A 23,801-nucleotide genomic window follows, 5' to 3' on the forward strand; every position below is an offset into this window, starting at 1 on the left:
TAGGAATTCAAGAGGCAACGTTACGCTGGAAACGTAGTGATTTACGCTGGCCTGCTGGTGCGACTTACAGTCCGGAAAATACGGTATATAGCGCATTTTATAATCACGTCATGCTGACCAGCAAACACAGTTGATGACATGATCACTAGTATGAATCAGACTGATGAGAAAAGAGGAGAGGTAAGAGGGGTTGAGGGGAATTTGAGGGAACAGGGAACTGCTCAGAGGATCATGTTGTGTGAATGAAGACTTAGAGTTTAAAGACCCACAGTTAGTCAGCCTTTTCTGCCTGTGGTTGGATGTCAAGAACGGACTTTATCTGTGCCTATCAGCCCTACACACTATGTTTATGCTAACTATGCTTTACTAAACAGAAAGGTTTTAAGTCTGGTCTTAAAGGTGGAGGCAGTGTCTGCCTCTCGGACCCAGATTGGTAACTGGTTCCATAGTTGATAGCTAAAGGCTCGTCCTCCCATTCTACTTGAATCCTAGGAACTACAAGTAAACCTGCACTCTGAGATCTGAGTGTTCTATTAGGAATATATTGAACTGTTAGATCCTGAAGGTATAGTGGAGCTAGTTCATGTGGAGGCTCATATTCATAAGGATGACCATTTTAAAGTCTATTCTGAATTTTACCGGAAGCCAGTGAAGAGAAGCTAATTTAGTTTAAAGGTTGCACCAGGATGTGTAGAGAACACTGTCTGGAGGTTTGCTCAGGCTGCTTCTGGTGCACCCAACCTAACCATCAGGCTAGATGTGCACAGGTGTACAAACAGTAATGGATGAACTGCTGCTGGCCCTGGCATGCAGAGAGGCCCTGGGCATGACAGTTTTGAAATGGCATCACCCACTAATGGAGGAGGCAGCACAAGGTGGGATGTTGGGTTGCTGTGGCACTATAGCAGAACCTTTATCAGTGACGGAATGAGGCCAATCCCTCCTCTGGTGCATATATGGATTAATAATACACCACACAGCAGCATAAAATCAAGCTGTAAACAAGGAGGGAAGGAAATAAATACAACTCCAAGGGGTAAAGAGGAAGAGAGCTTTGGTGTATTATGCCATGTGTGTGTACCAGTCACTTTGATTTGTCAGCCTGTCAGAGTTAGTCCACATGACAGCAGTATTTGCATTAGATTGTAGGTCTGCGTGTGCATATGGAGAGGTACTGTGAATCGATCTCAAGTGATCTATCTTTGAGTGTATATAAGTATGTGGACACCAAGCCATCATATCATCTAAATCACTATACTCAATATATTATCTAAAGCTCGAACAGTTAATCAGTAAATCTACCAATATTACAAACAATCCTCAGATGCACATCTAGTAGACTGCAGTATTAACATTTCCCAATTCTAGCCGATGTTTCATATTTATTTTTGGCCACATTGTGTAAATGTACACTACGCAATTTATAATTTATATAATTTATAGTTTTTTGTTCTTACCAACTTGTTACATGTTTGAAATTCACAGGCAACTACCATTGGTAAATAAAAAGAAGAAACAGTGGCAGTGTTGTTCTTGTAACTTTTATTCCTGACCACAGACTGCAAATAAAGATAGAATAGAACAGAACAGAACAGAACAGAACACCTTTATTCATCACAAGCTGGGAAATTGTGCTAAAATGACACACAACTGCCAAAACCCAGGATTGAACCAGGGAGCTTGAGATCTTTTGTCTAACGCGTTCCCAGCTGAGCTATTTCAGATACGTCAAAGTGGTTAAACCTTATGTGATGTCACCAATAGGTTTGCTGGAGCGCAGTCATTAAGCTCAGTGTGGGCTCTGGACAGCACCCATGTCCACCTAACCCCAGGTTTTTTTCAAATACAGGCATAGAGATGTAGTGTCGAGGCAACATAGGGGACTACTTCTTCATTTTAGTCATGAGATGTTTTGAGACCACTTAAGGACCACTACTCTCAATTGGCGAGACTAATGTGTAAACACACTGTAGCTTGGCTACATTTTGGCAACAAACAAACAAAAAATAAAACAAACAACAAATAGCATAAAAAGTCATGAAGTAAAAGGTAAAGTTTATTGCTTTAACAGCTACATTAGAAGAAAAAGTAAGCCTACCTGTGTACAGTACAGTGTACTTCTATGAATCTATGCAGTAACACATAACTAATTCAACGCTAGAGGTAATTGCAAAATGGACATTGCCACGTGTCCATATGCAGCCCTTCTATTGTAAGTACACACTGGATAGCACAGATGAACTAGTGCATGGTCACGCCTTGCATTATTAGCAATGATAGCAAACAAACATGAACCTGGTCAGTGTTATGATTCTGTGTTTCTTTGATTTGTTCTCTGTTTAGTTTTCATTCCTGCCCTGACCTCCTGTGATTCTGTGATCTGTATGTTGGTAATTGTCTTGTGTTTCCTGTTTTATTTAGAAATCCTTGTTCCCCCTAGTATTCCTGTGTGTCTTACTTCCTTGTGTTTCCCTTGTTTGGGATTCAATTCAATTCAGTTCAGTTTTTTTTATATAGCGCATTTTACAATCAGAAATTGTCTGAAAGCGCTTCACAGAAACCCAGGGCATGAGACCCAGTACCTGAACCCCCTTTAAGAGCACTGTGGCAAGGGAAAAACTCCCTTTAGAGGAAGAAACCTTGAGCAGGACCCGTCAACTTAAGGGGGAACCAGTTCTGCTGCCAGTCGGCCGGGTAGAGGAGGAGAAGAAGAGGGCGACAGGACAGAGAGGATGAAGGAGAGAGAGAGAGAGAGAGAGAGAGAGAGATAGAGAGAGGAGCAAACATGATACAGTACAGAGCAAACATGACAGCAAGATGAAACAGTGATTATATTATAATGGATTTCTATATATATTGTCAGTCCATAAGTAGTAATAGTAATTTGATAGTAATCAAAGCAAAGATGAGCAGCAGGGGCTGATGAAGTCGATGAGCACAGGAGAGATCAGGGGCCAGACTGCAGGTCAGTATGCAGGTCTTGAGACCTGCAAAGAGAGAGAGAGAGAGAGAGTGAGGCACAAAACTACGAGGAAGACAGTAAACACGGATTATGAGACGATATTACCGGTATGAGACAGACTAAGGAGAGTAGAGGAGAGGTCGGAGGGTGAGAGGGAAACTGCTCAGTGGATCATGTTTGTGCCCCCCGACAACGTAGGCCTAGAGCAGCATAGCTGCTTGGCCCACCATAATGTATCTCACTTGTGTCTTGTTATCCTGTTTGTATTTAAGTCCTGTGTTTCCCTCGGTCTTTGTCAGTCTGCTTATCCACGGTGTCGGCGCATGTGTTCCTCTGTGTTCCTGCCCTCTATGTTGAATCTCCTTTGTTGATTTTACCAGTTCTCTGTAATAACTAAGGCTTCAGACATACTTGTAAAATACTTCATGTCCAATTGAGTCTTTGAAGTTGATTCAAAATGATTAATTATACGTTATTTGTTCTAGAACTGTGCTGTTTTTGCTTTTAACCAAGGAAAACCTCATTTAAATGTGCTGCCACGTTTGTAAGAATTGCATCTCATGGGGATTTTGGAAACACTGCCTGCACAGTAATTCTGGGATCACACTTAATTTGTCATGCATTTGTATTACTGCAGCCTGTGTACAAGGTTTCTGTGACCTGAAAAGAAATACAGAGATGGAACTGATTATACATGCTTCTTTCACTTTGTGCTTTGTTTTTCAAGTTGAATTGTATTATGCTGTATGCAGAGACAAAAGAAAAGGTCATTAATCCTCCACACAGTACAGACATATGACTCTATTCAGAGAAATTGATGGCTTCTCAGCATGATTGCTTTTAGTCCAAATAAAATTAAAAAAAACAAATCTAAATCTATCTATCTTTATTATTTTACATTTATTTCCTTTGCCCTATTTATTTATCAATTTTTTACCTTCTACTTTCTTGTTTATGTATTTGTTAGATTTATTTAATTTTGACTGAATTAGTTTTCCATAGTCATAAACACTTTACTAAATTATCATTTAATGTATGTTTTAAAAGTCAAATGCTACACTAAACCAAAATCTGGCATTTGTATGTACTACATTGATACATCTTTTCTGTCTTGTTATCCTGCTGCATTTGCAGGAGGTGGGTTGTGATCGGCAGCTGGCGAGTGGTGCCAAGGAGGACCACTGTGGTGTCTGCGGAGGTGATGGCTCCACATGTCGACTGTTACGTGGACAGGCCCTGCCCCACCTGACACCAGACCAGTGTGGGTATCTGACCACCAAACTCATACTGTTTATCTGCTTTTATTTTTTTCTTTGTAATGAAATGATTTATGTTCTCTAGGCCAATCCTTTAAACTGAGGCCTCTAAGGCCCCGTTCACACTGGGGAAAAAATGTGGCTTAAGCAGGATTTGGCCGCATCCAGATCAATCCAGATGTGTTTTTTTCCGAGTGTGAACACCTCCAATCCAGCTGAATCCAGTTTGATTTCAAGCCGGCTAGATCCACCCTCGAGAGGTGGATCTAGCAGGATTGGCTCAAATGTGGCTCAGGTGTGAACGCAAATGTGGCTAGTGAATCCGGCTTGCCACATTATTAGCCATATTACGAGGCGCCACCTAGTGGTTTGGAGAACAGCAAGCACGCTGGATGAAGCCGGATTGAGTGCGGACACAACTGTGTGCTAGCCAGATTTGAAAATAGGTCTGAACGCATCCAGTTTAAAGGCTGTCTGGGCTCAATCCTACTCTAGCTGGAATGACTTTCTCCAGTGTGAACGGGGCCTAAATCCCTAAGCACAGGTCTTATATCAGTCTTCTGGTTTCATTGCTGTAGACAGGACATATACTGCAGCTCTGCCCAGTTAACCTACTTAGCTTAGATAATAAATTTCCTTAAACTGACCATGTGCCATCTTGGCATTTGTATTTCATTTAATAATATTGGACTCATATTGCCCTGTGGCTTCACCCACGCATTTGCCACACTTTCAGACTGGTTTTTAAAAATGTGGCACTGTTTATTTACATTCATGATTTTATTATGGACTATACTGTATTTCTTTATGTCTTTGTGGTGCGTATTATGAAAAAAATAAACATAAAATCTAGAAGTATAACAAGAAGAGGTAGAAAATGTAATTTTTTTATGTGGTCTTGACAGCGATAAGGCTATTAAAACATCAGGAAGCTGGCTGCAATATCTACCATTACTTTTGAATTTATAATTAGTGCATACTGAAACAAGATGTGGTTTAGTTCCAAAGAGAGGTGATTAGACTCTGGACCATAGCTATACAAATGTAGGGATCACAGCTCAAGATCTCCCACAAGAGAGATCAAAACTACGGTGAGTTTCCGGCATGCTGAAAGCTGCTGTGCAAAGTGGTGGTTACCAGGACTGGCCAGGAGCGGAGGTATAAGAGGTCCTAAAAAATAGTCGGCAGGGTAATTGGGTAATTGGGACATGAGGTGCAGGTGTGGTCCCAGTCACATCAGCATACCTGAGAACACAAAAAAAAACAAAAACACCAGCAACCAAGAATGTCCAAAACATGGCTAACATGGATAAAAGTTAAGCCATTGGCTATTAATTAGTATGTTATGGAAAAGCAGGGTGTCAGTGGGATCTTAAAAAGTATTAAAAGCTGATAAATCAAATGTAGGAAAATTAAGGCCCTTTAAAAGTCTTAAGTCTTAATCGCCATTTCATGAGGTATTACATTTTATTGTTATTCAAGCTTTAACTCCAAAATTATTAAAACGATGTGCCGTACCTGCGCCTCGGGCCGCCCGGCAGTGAATGTTTTGGTGTTTTCTTGCACACTTTGCAAGAAAACAATAAGCGTAGCATCGATGGAATTTAATGCAGTAAAGTCCCATATGCAAGGTAGTAGCCACAAGACTGCTGTTGGCTGCAGACAGCAGCAGCATAGCATCTTTCTGTGGTCCACCAGCAACACCATCTGGTAATGTGACAGCTGAGCTAGCCAAAGGTTTTGAAATTAACCCCAGGATTCCTACCCTGAAAAGCCACACAGATGTTTGTGGACAGAAACACAAGATTTTTATGTGGGAGCAGACATGGTAATATGCCTTGCACAATGAAAATTATGATTAATGTTCATCATAAATGTTGTGTGCTAAATATTACAGTTTCAATTTATACATTTTCCCAAAATTGGCCATTTATTATAAAATGCTGCAGTTTTAGCCATTTCTGTATCTTACTTAAGGTTTTAATTGACAAACCCTAAACCAAATAAAACTCTAAACGTGTCTCTTTATGTCCTGATTCCATCACATATACCTCAGGGTAGAGCTTGCTTTTGTAACTTAACATGGCTATGAAAATACTGGAGTTTTATTTTGTAGTCTGGCTTGGCATCAAGAAGTGGCCTGAAGTATGACCTGTGGCCAGCACTCTTTTAATTCCAGGCCAGTGCGGAACCTGTGAAGCTTGTCTCAGACAAGTGTCAATGTTTCCTGGCCTGGATCAGCTATGCCTGTCAAACTCATTTGTATGTTTGAGTCTCTCAGGTCCTCCCTATCCTTGCCCTCAGCATTAATGTCCCAGAGCTGATACAGAAAACCAATCACGATCATTTAAGTTTACCGGGCAAAGCCATTTTATTTACAGGCACAGAAAATCATCTTTGTTCTTCCTTATCCATTATTCATGACTCCACTATTTATCAAGCATTGCATTTGGAATATTAATTTTTCTGCAGGATTCCCTAAAGCCTCAGTTTATACATCCAATATATGAGCTCATAGTTGTTGACATATATTTTTTTATTTCTTTATTTATATTTAATCTTCTTTTTAGTGTACAGGAAAAAAATGTAAATGGCTGCAGCTGAATTGATTTCATTGCTCTTATTTATTTAAGGCCTTGCACTAGCAGCTTCCAAGCATAATGATGTTAGGTGGGGTTTAAGCCCAGTGGCTGGCTGCCAGTGCAGCTTAATTGTTTGAGCTTCATTTTTGGCACAAGAAAAACAAACTTTCATAAAATGTAGAAAACAGAATTAACAGTCCATTGGTCCAGAAAGGTCTCACCTTATTACAACCGTCAACCAAACAGGAAGAAGCACCTCTGTCATTAAAAGTCAGGAAGCATATCTTCACGCTGAAATCCTTCCATAGCAGTAAATACCTTGCTGTTTGTGTACACAGCGTACACAAGAGAGTCTCATGATTGACTAGTTAGCAAGGCTCGCTGACATTTAAGAGCACACATGTGGATGTTATTTAGATCTGCAGAGGTGATCAGAGCTGCTGTGCGACTGTAAAACGGGCAGATTTAGGGGTGGCGGCCTCCTTAACTCACTGCTCGGTAAACAATGGATAGATCTGACCTTCATAGCATGTCAGATCTATGATTTGTAAATGCTGAAATGATATCCCATCATATGTTATCTTCCATACTCAATGAATTTTTTTTTGTTTTGTCTATCCGTGTCCGTCTTCTCTTTCTTTGGTGCACTGTAGCCAAGAAAAGCCCAAACGGAAAGAGATTTGAGATCAGATCAACACAGATGTATATTTGTGGCTGTATATAAATGAATTTCAGTTGACTGTGAACCACTTTAAAAGGGTGGAAGTGTAGGAAGGCTAATGGAGACTACAAAAAGAGCCATAGGTGAGTGGATAAAATAATGTGCTGTGGGGAATTCTATGTTAACGTTACATATTATGGTTTGCAGTTGGGGAGTTTGGACCCAAATGCAGAAAACCAAATCCAGCAAAAGGGGAGATTTATTTAAATAAAGCCATGAAAAAGAACAAAAATTAAAAAAAAAATAAAAATAAACAAAAACAAAAGGTCAACAGAGAAGACTTAATAGAGAGCAAACACACAAGGAAACTAGATAATAAACAATAAAACAGGAAGTTCACGGATGACAAGAAAACAACTTAAACTACACATTAACATAAAGTCAACTAACCCAACAAGAAGAGAAATGTACAAGAAACAGAACTAATAAAAACATATATCCCACAGCTAGGGAAACTGAAACAAAACTAGACTACTTCAAAAACAGTAAACCAAGGGATATAACCGAAAACACAGAGCTATCTAGAGATCATGAAAATTGAAGCATAATACAGACATTCATATATTCATACAATTGTGCTGCTGGACTGATGTGAAGTCAGACTCTGCATGGAGGTGGTATCACTCTGCCAGCTGTGTTTCTATAATGAGCCTCAGTCATGATGCCGGTGCTCTGGCTCCGTTAGCTAACTAGTTAGCTGCTGTCTGCTAACACAGGTCCATCCATTAATGTCTGATTAGCATTAATCATAACATTAATCTAAAGCAGGAATACTGACACAGTAAAAATGATGAATTTTTTTATTACCAGCCTCTCTGTTCACTTGATGCCCACAGCCTGCCTCATGACACACAGACCTGTCCATAGCTGCTTCTGGGTACTGAAAATTTAAATTAACTACACATTGTCAATTTTAAATTTAAGATGATTTCTTTGATTATTTATCACATATTCTTTGCAATGGAAATCAATAATATATATTTGGTGCGTGAGTGCTTTTACTTTCAATACTTTCAATACATTTAACAGAAAGTACTTAAGACTTTTACTTAAGTAGGATTATTGATGCAGCACTTGAGTATATATTTTGATGGGTAATTGTACTTTTACCTAAAGGTAGGGTAGGAGATTTCATTCTGATGCACTTTTTGTTGAATTAGTGTAACTTCTCTTTACAATCCGATAGCAACCGATTAGTTCGGCAGTTTCGCATTAAAATGAAGAATATTAATCATCTGTGGAAGCTATAAAACGCTAAAAACATCAGCCAATCCTCTGGGACGACCCTGTGCGGAGTATTGGCTGGTTGTCACTCTCTTCCTGCTCTGCGCACCAGAGAGGTACGTGCATGATGGCCGAAGTCACAGACTGCAGCTCTTAAGTATACTTAAAAGTAGGATAGGAGATTGGTATACCAAGCTTCATTACTTCCTCCACCACTGCTGGAAACACAAGCACAACACTGGTTTGCACAAAGCGCATTAAAGATTCTGAGCAAACCAAGTCATCAGAGCAGCCATGTAGGGACTGTATAAAGGGACAGTGTCAGGGTTTGTGGATGAGAGGACTCAGGCGCAGACAGAAAAGTGAGCTTCTCAGTCAGATTTATTGAGAAACATGATACAGTAAAAAAAAAAAAAAATCCAAAACTTGAACTCAAAAGACAGCTGAGACTTACAATGAAAAACCAGGGAAGGATGAGGGGTACACAACACATGCAAGGCAACAAGATGACGCGACACAGACAAAGGGGAGCACAGGACTTAAATAAACAAAGGTGAACCCTGATTGGGTTCACTGGGTGGGGTTTTGGTGAACTGCAATTTTTACTTACTCAGTTGCCTGATTTCTCACCCACAGAGGTTTCTGCTACCAGCATCCAAGTAGATAGCCACAAAGAATTGGATTTGTTTCATCAATAATGCCTTTTACATAGATTTAGCATATAATACAATATAATAAAAAAGTTTGTGATACAAGTTTTTGTTTCTGCAAAATGACATCAGTGTATGTTTTGTGTCTCTCCAGACAAAGACATCTTCTCATCAACAGATTTTGATCTTTTTTAATTGTGCTGACAAGATTTTGACAAGGTCAAAAATAAACTTGCAAAAACATGTGACTCACTGAGTGATTTGTGAGAAGAGGAAGTGATAGCAGACACACCAATTTACCACTTTTAAGCAATTACCGTATTATCGTACCAATATAAATAAACATAAAGGCATGAGTGCTATAAATACATTAGGGGGTAGTAGATGTGAGTGCTAGTGGGACAACTATACTTCATATATGGCCACTGACAGTCAGTTTTATTGTAGCATACAATGTTTCCTTGTTGACTATTTTCTTTTCATTTTGTCACTATATATTATATTTTATCTTATATAGTATTCTCTATTGTGCCTAGTATTGCGCTATGAAATAAAACTTTTCCATCTCTGTGTCTGCCTGCAGCTCTGAAGACGGTGCTTGAAGTGCCAGCAGGAAGTCGAATTCTCCGAGTTATTGCTAAAGGCCCTGATATGATAGGTGAGCAGTTCAATTCAATTTTATTTTTATAGTGCTTTTTACAATCACAATTGTCTCAAGGTGCTTTATAGAAACCCAGAGCCTGAACCCCGTTAAGAGCAACTGTGGCAAGGAAGAAACCATGAGCGGGACCCAACTCATAAGGAGAACCCTTCTGCTGACAGTCGGCCAGGTAGAGGAGAAGAAGAGGTAGACAGGACAGAGAGGATGAAGGAGAGAGAGAGAGGAACAAACATGTACAAACATCATACAACATCAGCATGTCACCATGGTAACAGCTCTGCCTGTCTAATTAAGCTTAAATAATGTTGGAGAGACAGCTGGTGAATCTCCTTTTACTCCTCTCAGGGCAGATCCCATGTATTTTAATGGGGGTTGCACCCTCCGAACAACTGCTTGGTGTGTCCAAACCGAAGCACTCAGACAAAAATTTAAAAACCGTGAGCATCACAAGCGTTTGTACTACAAATGTGTGCGATTTCATGTTAATCCAGTAAAAGATGTGGAGATGGCGGCAAGTTAGAGAATAGGTAACTTTTTCAGTGGCTTCACCATCTATATGGGCTGTGAATGAGGAAAAGACTGGCACTCAGCCAGATAAAAGACGTGGCAGCAGGATAGAGACACAGAATCTGGTTGAATTTTTTTCACTCCCACACTCTGAGTGTGACATCATCTACTCTGAGCCACGCAATACACCCCCATGTTAAACTAAGAAACGGGCTAAAACTCATGATAAGGAATTAGAAAATTCTGAATACAGGTTTTATGGAGCAACATCTTGTGAATGTTTTAAGCTGAAAATGGGGTCCGTGGCTTGAAATTTGTAGGAGGAGATACATTTGCATAACAATAGCATGGGCAGCAGTGGCAGTGGGTTGTCCAATAACTGGAAGGTTGGTGGTTCAATCCCAACTCCTCCCTAGTCACTGTTGTGTGTTCTTGGGCAAGGCACTTTACCTGCATAGCCTCCAGTGTACTCACTGGTGTATGGCGCTCTTTGCTGGGCTGCCTTAAGCAATTTCCCCATAGGTTATAAAGGTTATAAAGGTTTCTTAATTAATTTGGCAGATGACCCTCATTGAAGGGCTCTCTCATAGACTTCAGTGTTAAATGGATGTTGGATTTTTATTAATATTTTGAAAATAAAGCATATTTGAACCATTTCAAATACAAGTTTATTAGCGCTTGAAGAGCTGCAGCAATCAAATCAAATTAAAACAAAGATTAACAGCAGAGACTGATCTAGGCAATAAGCATTGGAATATTCAGGGGCTGGACTGCAGGTCTGGAGGCAGAGAGACCTGCAAAGAGAGAGAGAGAGAGAGGAAGACAGCAAACACAGTTAATCACACAAACGTAGTATGAACCAGGATTGGTCCGAGCACTGAACTGATTTAACCCTCATGTGTTGTTCGGGACATTTTTGTCCTCTGAGAGAAATTTTTCTGTTTATTTTGGCCATAACTTTGTCAATATGTGGACAAATTGAATCATTTTTCCTCAACAAGCTTAATTTTACATAAATTTTGTTAATATGATTTTAAAATTTTTCATAGGTCAACGGTACACTGTGGGCAAAATTTACCCCCTAATGTGTTAGACTGTAATAAAGGTTAAAAAGAATCCATTCCATATTCACCTTTTCTATTAAAAATGAGCCATTTTGTGTGTTTTTTTTTCAATTTTCAGCACCACCCCTTATAAAATTGGTGATTAAAGGGTTAAAATCCTCGGGGAAAATGATTTTTTCACTACTGTTGATTAGAACTGAAGTTAATTAAAAGGTCTATGCAAAAAAAATTCAAAAAAATATTTATCTAATATATTTTTAAAACCGTTAAAGTTAGGGGACGTTTTTGTCCCCGAACATCACATTAGGGTAGTGTTTGCGAACAGTCCATGTGGGTTAAACATGAACAAATCTAATCAGAAGTATTACTTAAACCAGCCTAGTGCTGTCCCTGTAATCCTAATCTCATGTTCTAATCTGTGTAGTAAAATGCTGTGATCTACAGTGTCAAAGGCAGCACTGAGATCCAGTGGAATGAGCACAGAGAGTCAACGGTCTGATGCCATGAGGAGGTCGTTAGTAACTTTAACCAGTGCTGTTTCTGTGCTGTGATGGGCTCTGAATCCAGACTGAAACACATCAAACAGACTGTTCCTATGCAGGTGAACATTTAGCTGACTTACAGGCACCCTTTCAAGTATCTTAGACATAAAGGTGAGGTTGGAGATCGGTCTGTAGTTTCCTACAGCAGTTTTAAAAGCCTGTGGTACATATCCTGTTGCCAGAGACAGGTTGATCTGGCCTAATATGGAGTCTCCGATCAGAGAAGTAACATCCTTAAGGAGCAGAGAAGGGATGGGGTCTAAAAGACATCTTTACTTAGTGTTTATTATGCATCTCTTACATTTAATATTTGAGTGTTTACACCTATTTGGTTTAATTTTGGTGTTAGACTGTGGATTGAATATATAAAATATTTAGTCATGTCTAATGAATCAGTGTTTATTTTGTAACTTTCCTTACCATCCCATGGGTAGATGATTTATTCCAAGTCATGGTGGTCTCACTTTGACCATATCACACACAGATGCATCATAAGCCTAGCTAATGCTGAGGACAGCTCTTTGTGTTGGTGCCATGTGCTTGTGTCAAACTGGGGTCCTATACCTGGTGCATTTGCCCTCCGTACAACTTTAGGTGCCACAGGGAGTATTTCAGCTTCATGTAAAAATAATTTATATACAGTGTATGTGTGAATCCAGCCACTACATAGAGCCAGGTGAACAGCTCGTTCGTTTTATTTCTACTCCTTTATGCGAACTTGAACTGTATCACATCTAAATCCATGGGCATTTTTTCATCATAAATAAACCAATGCCTACATAGGCTAAGCCATGTGAAGTACATCCTGAGAGAATTTTGAGCATTTGTTTGTGTGAGTTGAAAGGAGTTCCTTTAATGAATGCAGACAAACCAAACACATGTCCACAAACTTTACCCTGCTAACTTTACCACAAGTTCCAAGCTGCAAGATTTATTGAGAGTGTGCTCTGTCACATGCTTCTGATAATTACTTTAGCAGATTATTCATCTACTACCAGAAAAGGAGTGGCAGGGCACAAGGGAGAGAGAGAGAGAGAGACTCTAAAGAAGCAGAGTGGAACTTAAACATGCACATCCAGCGTCTAAGTTCATGAACTCCTCTGAAACTAAATATTATCAGAAGTGTAATCATATTTCTCTATTGGCAGCATGAGGCTCTATATACACATGTTGTGTTGTGAATGGTTTCTGGTCATGATAGGGCAAAGACTATAGCTGTGTTAAATGTTTAAAGTTGTGAAAGGTTTGAGGGAAAAAGCTGTAATAAATGCCAAAATGTAGTTTTTTATGTTGTGATTTTTGAAATTATAGATTTTGTTAATATTTCCGCAAAGCAATTTGTAAGCACACCAACATCTGTGCTCTTTGAATCGCAGCCACAGCAAAAGAAAGAACAGCAACCAATCAGGTCTAACATCCTCCAGAAAGTGTGAAGTTGATATTGGGCAACTCAAAGAGATATATAAACATCAGTCACCTTTTGCCAAGCTGCCTAAGCAGTCAGGAGTAGGAACATGTGCCCTGCTTCGGAGATGCTAGTGGTGGTGCTGTGGTATGTAGACATGGTGAATATCACCTGCTGAAGTTCAAAAAACTGAGGCTACAATTCACACAGACTCACGGACATTGGACCAAGGACGTAGTTTTAGCATGGACGGAGGTGACGCGTCCCAACCAACAATTTGATCTCTCCAAAAAAAACAAAAAAACAACAGTTTCTCATTAGGTGCAGGAAGGGTTATATTCCGTTCTTTTCTGGCATCCTAACAACCTCCTATCTTTGGTCCAAACCAAAGCCCTTGATATTCTGATTCTGACTGGGTTATATCAAGGGCTCTGTTCCTACTGTAACACATATGACCATGTGACTGGCTGTGCCTTTCCCTGCTGTCACATCTGCAACTACAATGGTTGGCAGCACCAAAACACATGCAAGACAGCGAGTGCGAGACAGTTGTTAGAATCTTAGGTCCCCACCAATGTCAACAGCAAATCTACACCCTTGCATTGGACAGTAGAAGAAACTCCTTGCCTGGTCTTATGAGTCTCCATTTCTGCTGACACATTCAGATCAGAACTTGGTGGTAAAAAAAATAAAGCATGGATCCATCCTGCCTTGCATCAAGCTGCTTCTGCTGCTGCTGTAAAGGAGATGTCACAAAACTCACATCATCTCAAACATGTGTTTACAGCATTTGAATGGCCTCCACAATCATCAGATCTCAATCAGCCACTAAATCTGCAGCAACTGTGTACTGCTGTCATGTCGGTATGGGCTAAATTCTCTGAGGAATGTGTCCAGCATCATTTCATAGTCACTCATTTCTAATGGTGTTGTGGTAATAATCCAATCTGTCAGCAAAATGCAAGTGGATGGAACAGGGCTGAATCCTTGCAGGATTTAAACAGCTCCTTCAAAAAAATTCTGACTGAGCATGGTCCAACTAAAGCACTGAGGGTGTCATACATCTATAGACGATACCTGTAGGATTTATATTTAAAGCCTGCTCTAATATTCCCTCTCATTAACAGTGTTACAAAAAATGTAAAAAAAATGTCCATCACACCATAGGTGGCTCTCTACAAATACACACAGATGAACTTCTAAGGTAGCTGCAGTAGTACTTGTGATAGCCTAGTACAAAGCTCAGCTTTGCAGAATGTTTCCATTTGTCTGACTAAAGCACTGACTGATTAGCTTTGTGAATGTGCCTGCTGGGGAGGTTCTGGAATAGAAAGGCATATCCCACAAAAACCACATGGGAGGAAGTGCCCATAGGGAACGACACCACTGCATGGCATGTCCACTGCCACCATGTCACATTTTTGTGAAAAACGAATGCTAAATCTGTAACCTACCTTCTGTAAATTACAGTCGGTATTCTTTTTTGTATTAAATAATGAATCGTAGACTTCATTTGTGTTCATGTACGATCATATCTGGTTTGCCATACCTTATCTGATTGTACCAACACATTGTTGCATCTTTCATTGTCGTATGCACACTACGGCCCTGGTTAGGAGCAGTTCCATATTTCAATATTAGATGACAAAACTACTTTTTGTAAACTAAACAATACATTTCACAAACAGCTTTACATTTTTGTATTACTTATTTCTGCATCCACCCCTTTTGAGAAAGAAATCATGTGAGTACACTGTAAATGTTGTTTAATAAATGTCTTCTTTCTTTGTCCTTCCCTCAGTTATTGAAGCCGTCTCTCTTCAGGGGAAGAAAGAGGAGACCAGTCTGGTGTCTACGGGCTCCTACAAGATTGGAAACACCTCCCTGGACTTTCAAAGAGTGGCTGACAGACAGACACTCAAGACACCTGGCCCACTCAATGCTGACTATATTATCAAGGTAAAGCAAAGGAATGAGAACAAGCCAAAACACATTAGGACTTTTGGCTTCTGAATATACATATTGTATTACAGATACTAGAGCAACAATATAAATAAATTACACAGCTGTATAATATTTAGCTTTGGAGGGATATTTTAATTAGATTTTGTGGTTGGTGCCAGCAGCAATATTACTGTTGTAATGACAGTCTTTATTCAGGGCTAGGAGGGCCAAAAACAAAAATTCACAAAACTAAAAATCACACTTGGCGTGGAGACAATAACCTGGCTCAGCAAAGCAAGGTTAAAAAACTAGGCAGCAAACAAGGCAGAGCAAGATCAAAAACAGGCACAGGTGAGACACATTAGGGAGGAGCAGGTAATCACACAAGGCGGGAAATCACAGGAAGTAAAACACAAGACAAAACACAAGGAGGACAGGACTATCAAGGTAAAACAGGAAGCACAAGACAAGGCAAGACAAACACCACAAGGACAACAAGATACAAGAACTAAACAAAAACCCAGAGGGACAAAACACTAGCCCTAGAACTACAGGAAAACAACAATAACTGAAAACGGATTAAACTAAAAACCCAAACCAAGGAGAACAAAACCAAAAAGGAACACAGGGTCATGACACTGTCAGTATACTCTCCGTACATTTCAAACTTGACTGATTACGGTAGTCATATTTATCGTTATATGCCAGAAATGATCAGGATACAGAATACATCTGTGGTATATGCTACCATTCTAAAAGATATGGATTGTCTACATTTTTATCTTATGTTATACCAGTTATTTATTTAGTTATATTAAAACATCCATTATCAGTCTGTCATGTACAGATGTGTAGGTGATCAAAAATCTCATTAGATTTAAGAAAAAAGTTTCTCATGTTTTCTTACTATCATAAACAGTTTTTATTTCTGTGAAAACATAATACTTGAAAATGATGTCAAATGTTTGGATTATCTAATGGTGATTGTGGTTATTGTCAACACATGTTACCAGATTGTGAAAAAAGCTCAGTCCACAAAGCTAAATCACATCCAAAGCTGCAAAGTCTGTTATGCATGATTTACAAGCCAATTACATCATCAAAAGGAAAGGAGGGGCAGCTTAGTTTCCTTTGAAAGATGCTGCTGTAATTCTTTTGCTTTCTAACCTGAAAGCTGAAAGGGAGATTGAAAGGTCTCTGATAGTTTTAAGTCTTCTGCCATCATTTTTAGGGTGATGCTTGTCCATGAACAATGGGAAGGGAAAATGGATATTTATTGAAAAAAAGTTACAAAATTTGCTAGACTACTTTAACAGAGGTGTCCCACTTCATTAGAACTGTTTGGCCTACATGTTTTAGAAATATAAGCAAGGACAATCAGAATTAAACAGCCACACAACATTTCATTTCTGCCTTCAGACTACAATGGATGGCTCATAAATTTGCTCTGGCAAAATCCACGGAGTGTCTCTTCAATTTTTGCTGGATGTTTTCCTGAGCTTTTCTCTTTTCGCCTCACTCTTCAGTATACCACTCTTATCTGTTCTGCTGTCACCTTACATGTTGTTCAGATGAAATATGGAGGCCCTGAAGACACTGTTGTCCAGTTTCTGTTCTACCAGCCAATCAGGTACCGGTGGAGAGAGACTGACTTCTTTCCCTGTTCGGTCACTTGTGGAGGAGGTAAGGCCTCCTTACAGTTTGAATAGTGACATAAATGCTGTATTAGCTCATCAGCTCTTCCATCTGTATCTGCAGAGCTGAACATTGTGTGCTGGGTTTCCTCTCCTTAGGCTATCAGCTGAACTCAGCTGAGTGCGTAGACATCCGCGTCAACCAGACCGTACTCGAGCACCACTGTAACAGCTATCCTGAAAACACCAAACCCACGCCAAAGCTCAAAGAGTGCAACATGGACCCTTGCCCAGAGAGGTGAAGATAACTCCACACTGCATTTTAAACAAATCAGACCCTGAACCAGATATACAAACGTTTCCCCTACAAGTTCAACTCAAATGTTTGAGAAAGATATTAATTTAAACCATTTAGGTTTATCAACTCCTGCTTCAAGAGAAGAAAATCTGGATTTTTTTGTACAACTATTGCAAGTTATTAGTACCACTAAAATGTGGTGCAAAATGTTGTATTAGATACATTACAATGCTCTCAGGATGAACTCAAAGGAGCCACTTGTGGGAATGTAATGGGAAGATAGAGAATGACTGTTCAGTATGAGTGTAATTCTACAGATAATCTTACTAATAGGTTCCAGATTAGCTGAAAAATAAATCATCACTTTCCAATTTTTGCATATTGAAGCAGTTTATGAGCCTTATGCTATTAGGTCAAGCTATCACACCCATTAAATGCTGTTTATGAATAAGTATTAATAATTATTATTAAGAGTGCAAAGGTTGGTAATGTGATTTAAAGACTAAAAGTTAGATGCCTAGTCAATACAAAGAGCATTACCCTTAAAATGGTTATCCAGGAGCCATAATCAGACATTATTGTTAAAAGTCTTCTTTTTGTTTTGTTTTTTTATGTCAAATAAATAAACATATACATCTTTTGGGTGTATTTTATACTTTTGATTTAAAAATGAAATTCAAATTCTGTAATTTTTATTTTTAATAATTTTTATTTATTATGAAAGACTAGGTTATCTGTGAGACTCAGTGAGAGCTTTTTATTTTGTATCTTTGCCAATAAACACTTAATGTTTATGGCATTTATGTCTAATATGCTGCTTACAGTGTTTTGTGTCTTTTTTTCTTCCTGCAGTGATGGATTCAAAGAGGTTATGCCATACGATCACTTCCAGCCTCTGCCTCGGTGAGTAACACAGGAAGTGGGCAGTTTCAATAAAAATACTGGCTAGAGTCCAAAATAATGTGTTTAAATCAGAAAGACCGGAATTATAGAAACAGCTCTTGCTGCATAAAACCTTATGTAAATTTATCACAGAAAAAAACATGAGACCAAGTGACAAAATAACAACAGATGGTCACATTTTGGCAGGATGGCCAGGATGACACATGGAGCTGATGAACATCATCTGTAGGCATAGAGGCGAATGGTGGCTAAAACTCATGTGGGTGGGGTTCATGATGCCTCTGGGACTGTTGCTCTCCTTACACTTTCACTACCCATCTTCTCCCCAGGAAAAAACAATAAAAATACACATGCCCACTCCAATCTATTTCTCCAAACATTTTGAGGAGAAAAAAAACATTCAAAAAAGCATCCAACAAAAACATAAACATCTTTTCTCTAAATTCCATTGCAGCTGCCTGCAACAGCAAAGCATTACCCGTCAGTCAGCAGGCCTCCCTTGTCTTCTCACTGACGTTCATGAATCCACTGAGAAGAGGTTTTGCATACAGTGTTGTTAACACCTCCTCTAAAAAAGTAGCTGGCTGTGTGCTGTAGATGTTCTATTTTCAGCTTCTGACACAGTGGTCTCATTGGGTATGATCAGGGGTGACAACTCACTCTGTCACTGAGAAAGAATGGTAACAACCCATCAGTTCAGACATGATCCTCTACTGTTGAGCACTAGAGCACAGATTATACAATAAATGTGGAAAAAAAGGCTGAGCATATATCATTTCCTTCATTTTTTTGCTGAGTACTTTTTAAAAGTTTTATTTTTTAGTTTTTTGGAGGCTAATTAATATTATTATAATTTAGAAGCTAACCTAATTAAATGCTTGATGCATGATGAGTGAAGGTTCAATTAAAATTGTAGAAAGATTTCAATATTTTATTGTTTATTTAAGAAACTAAAATTTAAAATTACCCAATTTCTTGAGTTTGGTGACTCACAATCAGAGTCTTGAATTAATCAAAACGTTGTCATGAACTAATAGATGCTAAAAATGTAAAGTCTTACAGAGAACACAAAGAGTTGAAGGATTAGTAAATCATGAATGGCTTGCTGACATAAGAAATCCTTTGGCAGTGTTTTAGTAATAGAAGGTGTTGAAATGGTTGACCACACCATTCTCCTGTCCTGTTTAAAGCAGTTGATGAGCATAAGTGGGATGGGCAGATATTGGTTTGCACTGCACCTTGGTGTTGCTTTTGCTCGACACCTAAAATCACATCAGTTTTTACTTTTATGCAGATGATGCACACATAAAAGGTATGCGTTAGTTAGGATCCTAACAACCTCAAGGAAATGCCTTCACTTTTGATCTGCTCTTATAGATGGCTTGCCAAAAAATCCCTAGATTGGAATATGATTGGAGAGAAACACAACCTCACAAACATGCTAGGATCATACAATAATGTGTCCTTCATATTCACAAAATCACTTGACTCAGCATGCCTACTGCACTGAACTACCTTTTTTTCTAAACTAAAAATATTTTTAATCCCTTTAATTAATCCAGAACACAGTCACCAGAATACCACTGTAATTTATAATATACCAGAAATTACATATCTGTCCATCTTCTCATCAATGCACTGGCTACCTGCAGTTGATTATAAGATTGCACCCACTACATTTGAAGCACCAAATAAATAGGTAGCATCTTGCTCATTACACCGTTACTTTAGGGTAATCTCCCTTCAAAAACAGTGTCCATATCACTGTTGTGGGATGTTCAGGATGCCATGATCAACCGATCAGAAATAAGTATTCAACACAGCCTGGAGTCTGTAACATTTCTTTGTAGTTGGTAAACCCTGTTTTGGGTTGAAGTAGTATTTATTATTTATTATTATTTCACATCATTTTACTCTGCTGCTAATAATCTACTTTCAAAAGAGGGAATAGTATTATTATAAAGATATGAATAAAATGCTGTTATAATGACACTGAGTATCTATTTAGCCTTGTTCGTGTTTTTTCTTTCTTTTTTTACCATATTTATATTACGTTTGCCTTGCATCAGTCCTCTTTACCTGATTAAGTCACAGGCCTAATCACTGCTATTATCTGACTACATCACAATACAACATATTGTGAAGAACACCCTTAATTATAATATGGTCTAGTAAATGTTGTAGCACTCTTTGTGCAATCAGAAAGGTCTGTTTGTTATTACGGATAGCTCCCTAATCTACAACCTAAAGAGATATTAGCTGTGTAAGTGAGTCAGATAAGCTCATGATGCTTTTCATAGAAATGATGTTGCATCACTCTGCACGCCTCAACAAAGATTGAAAGTTGTAGTATGGAGTTGGTGTGAGCCTTGGCCAAAGCAGTTGTGTTTTTCAGCTTTGCTGTTGCATTCTTCAATTTGCTCCTTGTAGAAATTTCTTTAGATTAGATCTATTCCCTCAGACTTTGAATTTGGGGGGCCAGGCCACTACAGCACCATTTCCTGAAAAAACGAAAGAATGAAAGTAAATTACGAATGAAGGCATATTCTGACCTAGTAATACTGGCATTTCAAAATATTTGATATATTGCTAAATAGGATTTAATGACTAAATCAACATGTGCAAATATTTTATCCTTAGAGCCTCTAGAACACAACCACACATGCATCATGACTTCAAATAAACTGCATGTATTCCTACATAGCATTCATTGTAACTCTGATGGGAATGTTACATCAGGGCAACCATTACAAGACAATTATCACCACTGATCAGTGCCCATGTGCCTGTTTGAACAAAGCTCCCACAGGGACACTTTGGTTGCGATCCTCTAGCCCCCTGGAATGGATTCCTCAGGAGACAAGAGTCAAACTTGTGTGTGTTTGATTCCAGGCTGGTATCAAATACAAAGGATACACCATTGACTATAAGCATCAGAGGGGGACATCATTTTGACCTTGTTAATTTAAAGCTTTGAATAATTTAGCATCTGTGTACAAGGTAAATACAACTAGTTTGTTTGAAAACTAGCTGAAATTTCTTTCCTCTATTAAACAGGATGTGGGAAATATTTGTAAAAGAATGACATTTCCATAGGGTGAATAAATGTGTCTAACTGTATGTGTGTAAAAGCTTCAGACTGTACTGTACTGTATGACATGTGCCTTAATGTCCACATCTATCTCATGATGTTACAATCTACAGTGTAACATCTCCTGATTTAGTTTAGATGTACTGTGGTATGGACACTGTAAAATGAAGTGTCTGTTGTGTCCCTAGCAATAAACGCAATCAAAGTTGAAATAGATTGAATAAAAATGAAAAGGGTGGCTCCTGTTTGTGTGCAGATGGGAGCAGGGCCCCTGGACCCAGTGCTCGGTTTCCTGTGGTGAAGGTGGCGGCTGGCAGGATCGTAGTGTGCAGTGTGTGGAGGAGGACACCCACGGCCAGTTCTCTCAGGTGGAAGACTGGAAGTGCACCCACTCCCCTCGACCTGTCACACGACAGATCTGCAACACCTTCTCATGCCCACAGTGGGTGGCCATGGAGTGGTCTCAGGTCAGTGTCTGGGAAAAATATGTTCTGTTTCTTATTTTAGTCAAAAATAACAACCTAAGCACCACTTGGATTGATATATGTGTGTGTTGCCATCCTATCACAGTGTACAGTGACATGTGGCCGTGGTCTGCGGTACCGTGTGGTTCTGTGCATCGACCATCGAGGGCAGCACATCGGAGGCTGTGAAGCATCACTCAAACCTCACATTAAGGAAGACTGTCTCGTCCCTGTGGCCTGCCACAAGTCCAGAGGTACCACACTAACAATCACAGCACAGTCTCACACACATCAGACACAGAGTCTGCAACACACACAGTGATGATTGGCTGTGAACCCTTTGTAATTTCTAATATTTATATGACCTAAAGCGTCAGCTGATTTTCACATAAGTCCTGAAAGAAGAATAAGAGAAACCAATCAAATAAATGAAACAATCATATTTTACTGTGCTTCAATTTTATGCAAGTTGCAACAAATGTGAACCTTTGCTTTCAGTACAATCTTGTGCAGCAACACAAACATCTAGAAGTTTAACTGCTCTTCAGAAATGTTGGCTGGTTTCCTCACATGAACTGCTGGTTTTGACATTTTATTTGGAATAATGTCAGAACTTTGACCTGACCACTTCATTAATAATGTTGCTCTCCTTTAACCATTCTTTTGTAAAGTTTTGTTTTGTGGTTGTTGTCATGACCTTCCTTGTTGAATTCACTGGTATAATTAAGAATCCATTGTTCCATCAACTGACGAGTCAGTTCAGATGCAGCAAAACAAGCCCAAACCATGATACCACCACCACCCTGTTTAACAGATGGGATAGGTTCATGAACTAGAATGCAGTGTCATTCTTTCTCTCAACGTTAAGCTTCTCATTCAAGCCAAACAAATTCTATTCTGGTCTCACCTGTCTACAAAATATTTCTCAGTGGATCTCTAGCTTTCACAAACTTTTTTGGGAGCAGTGTTTTCCTCTCTACTTTCTTGCAGCCCTGCTATGCTTCCTTTGATGTTGGAAATAATGAAAAGTAATATTAGGCATGGTCATGTTAGGCATTTATTTTAACATCCAAATAATGTCCATCTTTGAATCATGCGTTGTAGTTGTTTTCATCCAAGCTCTGTGTAACCTTACATCCTGTTCTTTGCTCCCTTTCTTACACACACACTTCATGACTTCATGCTAGTCTAGACAAAAATCACAGACAAAACAAGCTGTTTTGCTTGGGATTACTGTCAATTAATTTAAAGGGAAACATTAGTGGACATGCAGCAGTGATTGGGGTCTGTTGGTTTGACCTAAAGTGAGTTTAATTTAAGTATTTTGGCAGAGGGATTAACTTAATGTACTCCTTTCCTGAATTAGGAGTAATTATTTCTCACTGGATCTGGTTTCAAGTGTGTTTGCATGGCTAGTGTGGATATGAGGTTTTGCTGGTAAAGGCCATAGTGATGCAACTGTATATAGATGATCCGAAACCTAGATAGTGTTGTGATCATGAACATTCATGTTACTCATGGTCCTTGTAAAGTCATATCCTGTATATGATCAAAACCAGAATGAGACACATCATTCAGATAGCAGTTTGACTTGGGCTTCAAGCAGAAGAGCTTGTAGTATAACTATCTGTGTCTCTGCCAGAATCCCTGCCTGTAGAAGCCAAACTCCCGTGGTTAAAACAAGCCCATGAACTGGAGGAACACTACAATGCTACAGAGAACCCCACGTGAGTATATTCATGCACACACACACACACACACACACATAATGCCAGTAAGTACAGGTCTCAGAGCAATTTGGAACAACACCACAAAAAAAGCAGCCAAGCAAGGGCCTACCGGCTATTGTTGCATTGAGAATTTGGGACTGTTAAAAACACACGCTGACGTGCA

General features: G+C 39.1%; 1 protein-coding gene across 3 annotated transcripts in view; it reads left to right on the forward strand.

Moving 5' to 3' along the window:
- The window catches only part of adamtsl3 (ADAMTS-like 3), a 155,166-nt gene that overhangs the window by 99,906 nt on the left and 31,459 nt on the right, over positions 1 to 23,801 (forward strand). For all 3 annotated transcript variants that reach the window (XM_028402649.1, XM_028402648.1, XM_028402651.1), the window contains exons 7-15: positions 4,097 to 4,223; positions 9,979 to 10,053; positions 15,376 to 15,533; positions 17,090 to 17,201; positions 17,312 to 17,450; positions 18,303 to 18,353; positions 21,701 to 21,911; positions 22,015 to 22,162; positions 23,551 to 23,635. In XM_028402649.1, the coding sequence (XP_028258450.1) occupies positions 4,097 to 4,223; positions 9,979 to 10,053; positions 15,376 to 15,533; positions 17,090 to 17,201; positions 17,312 to 17,450; positions 18,303 to 18,353; positions 21,701 to 21,911; positions 22,015 to 22,162; positions 23,551 to 23,635 (1,106 nt within the window). The remainder of the gene's footprint in view (positions 1 to 4,096; positions 4,224 to 9,978; positions 10,054 to 15,375; positions 15,534 to 17,089; positions 17,202 to 17,311; positions 17,451 to 18,302; positions 18,354 to 21,700; positions 21,912 to 22,014; positions 22,163 to 23,550; positions 23,636 to 23,801) is intronic.

This window comes from Parambassis ranga, chromosome 3 (genome assembly GCF_900634625.1).
Source record: "Parambassis ranga chromosome 3, fParRan2.1, whole genome shotgun sequence".
Classification (NCBI taxonomy): Eukaryota; Metazoa; Chordata; class Actinopteri; family Ambassidae; genus Parambassis; species Parambassis ranga.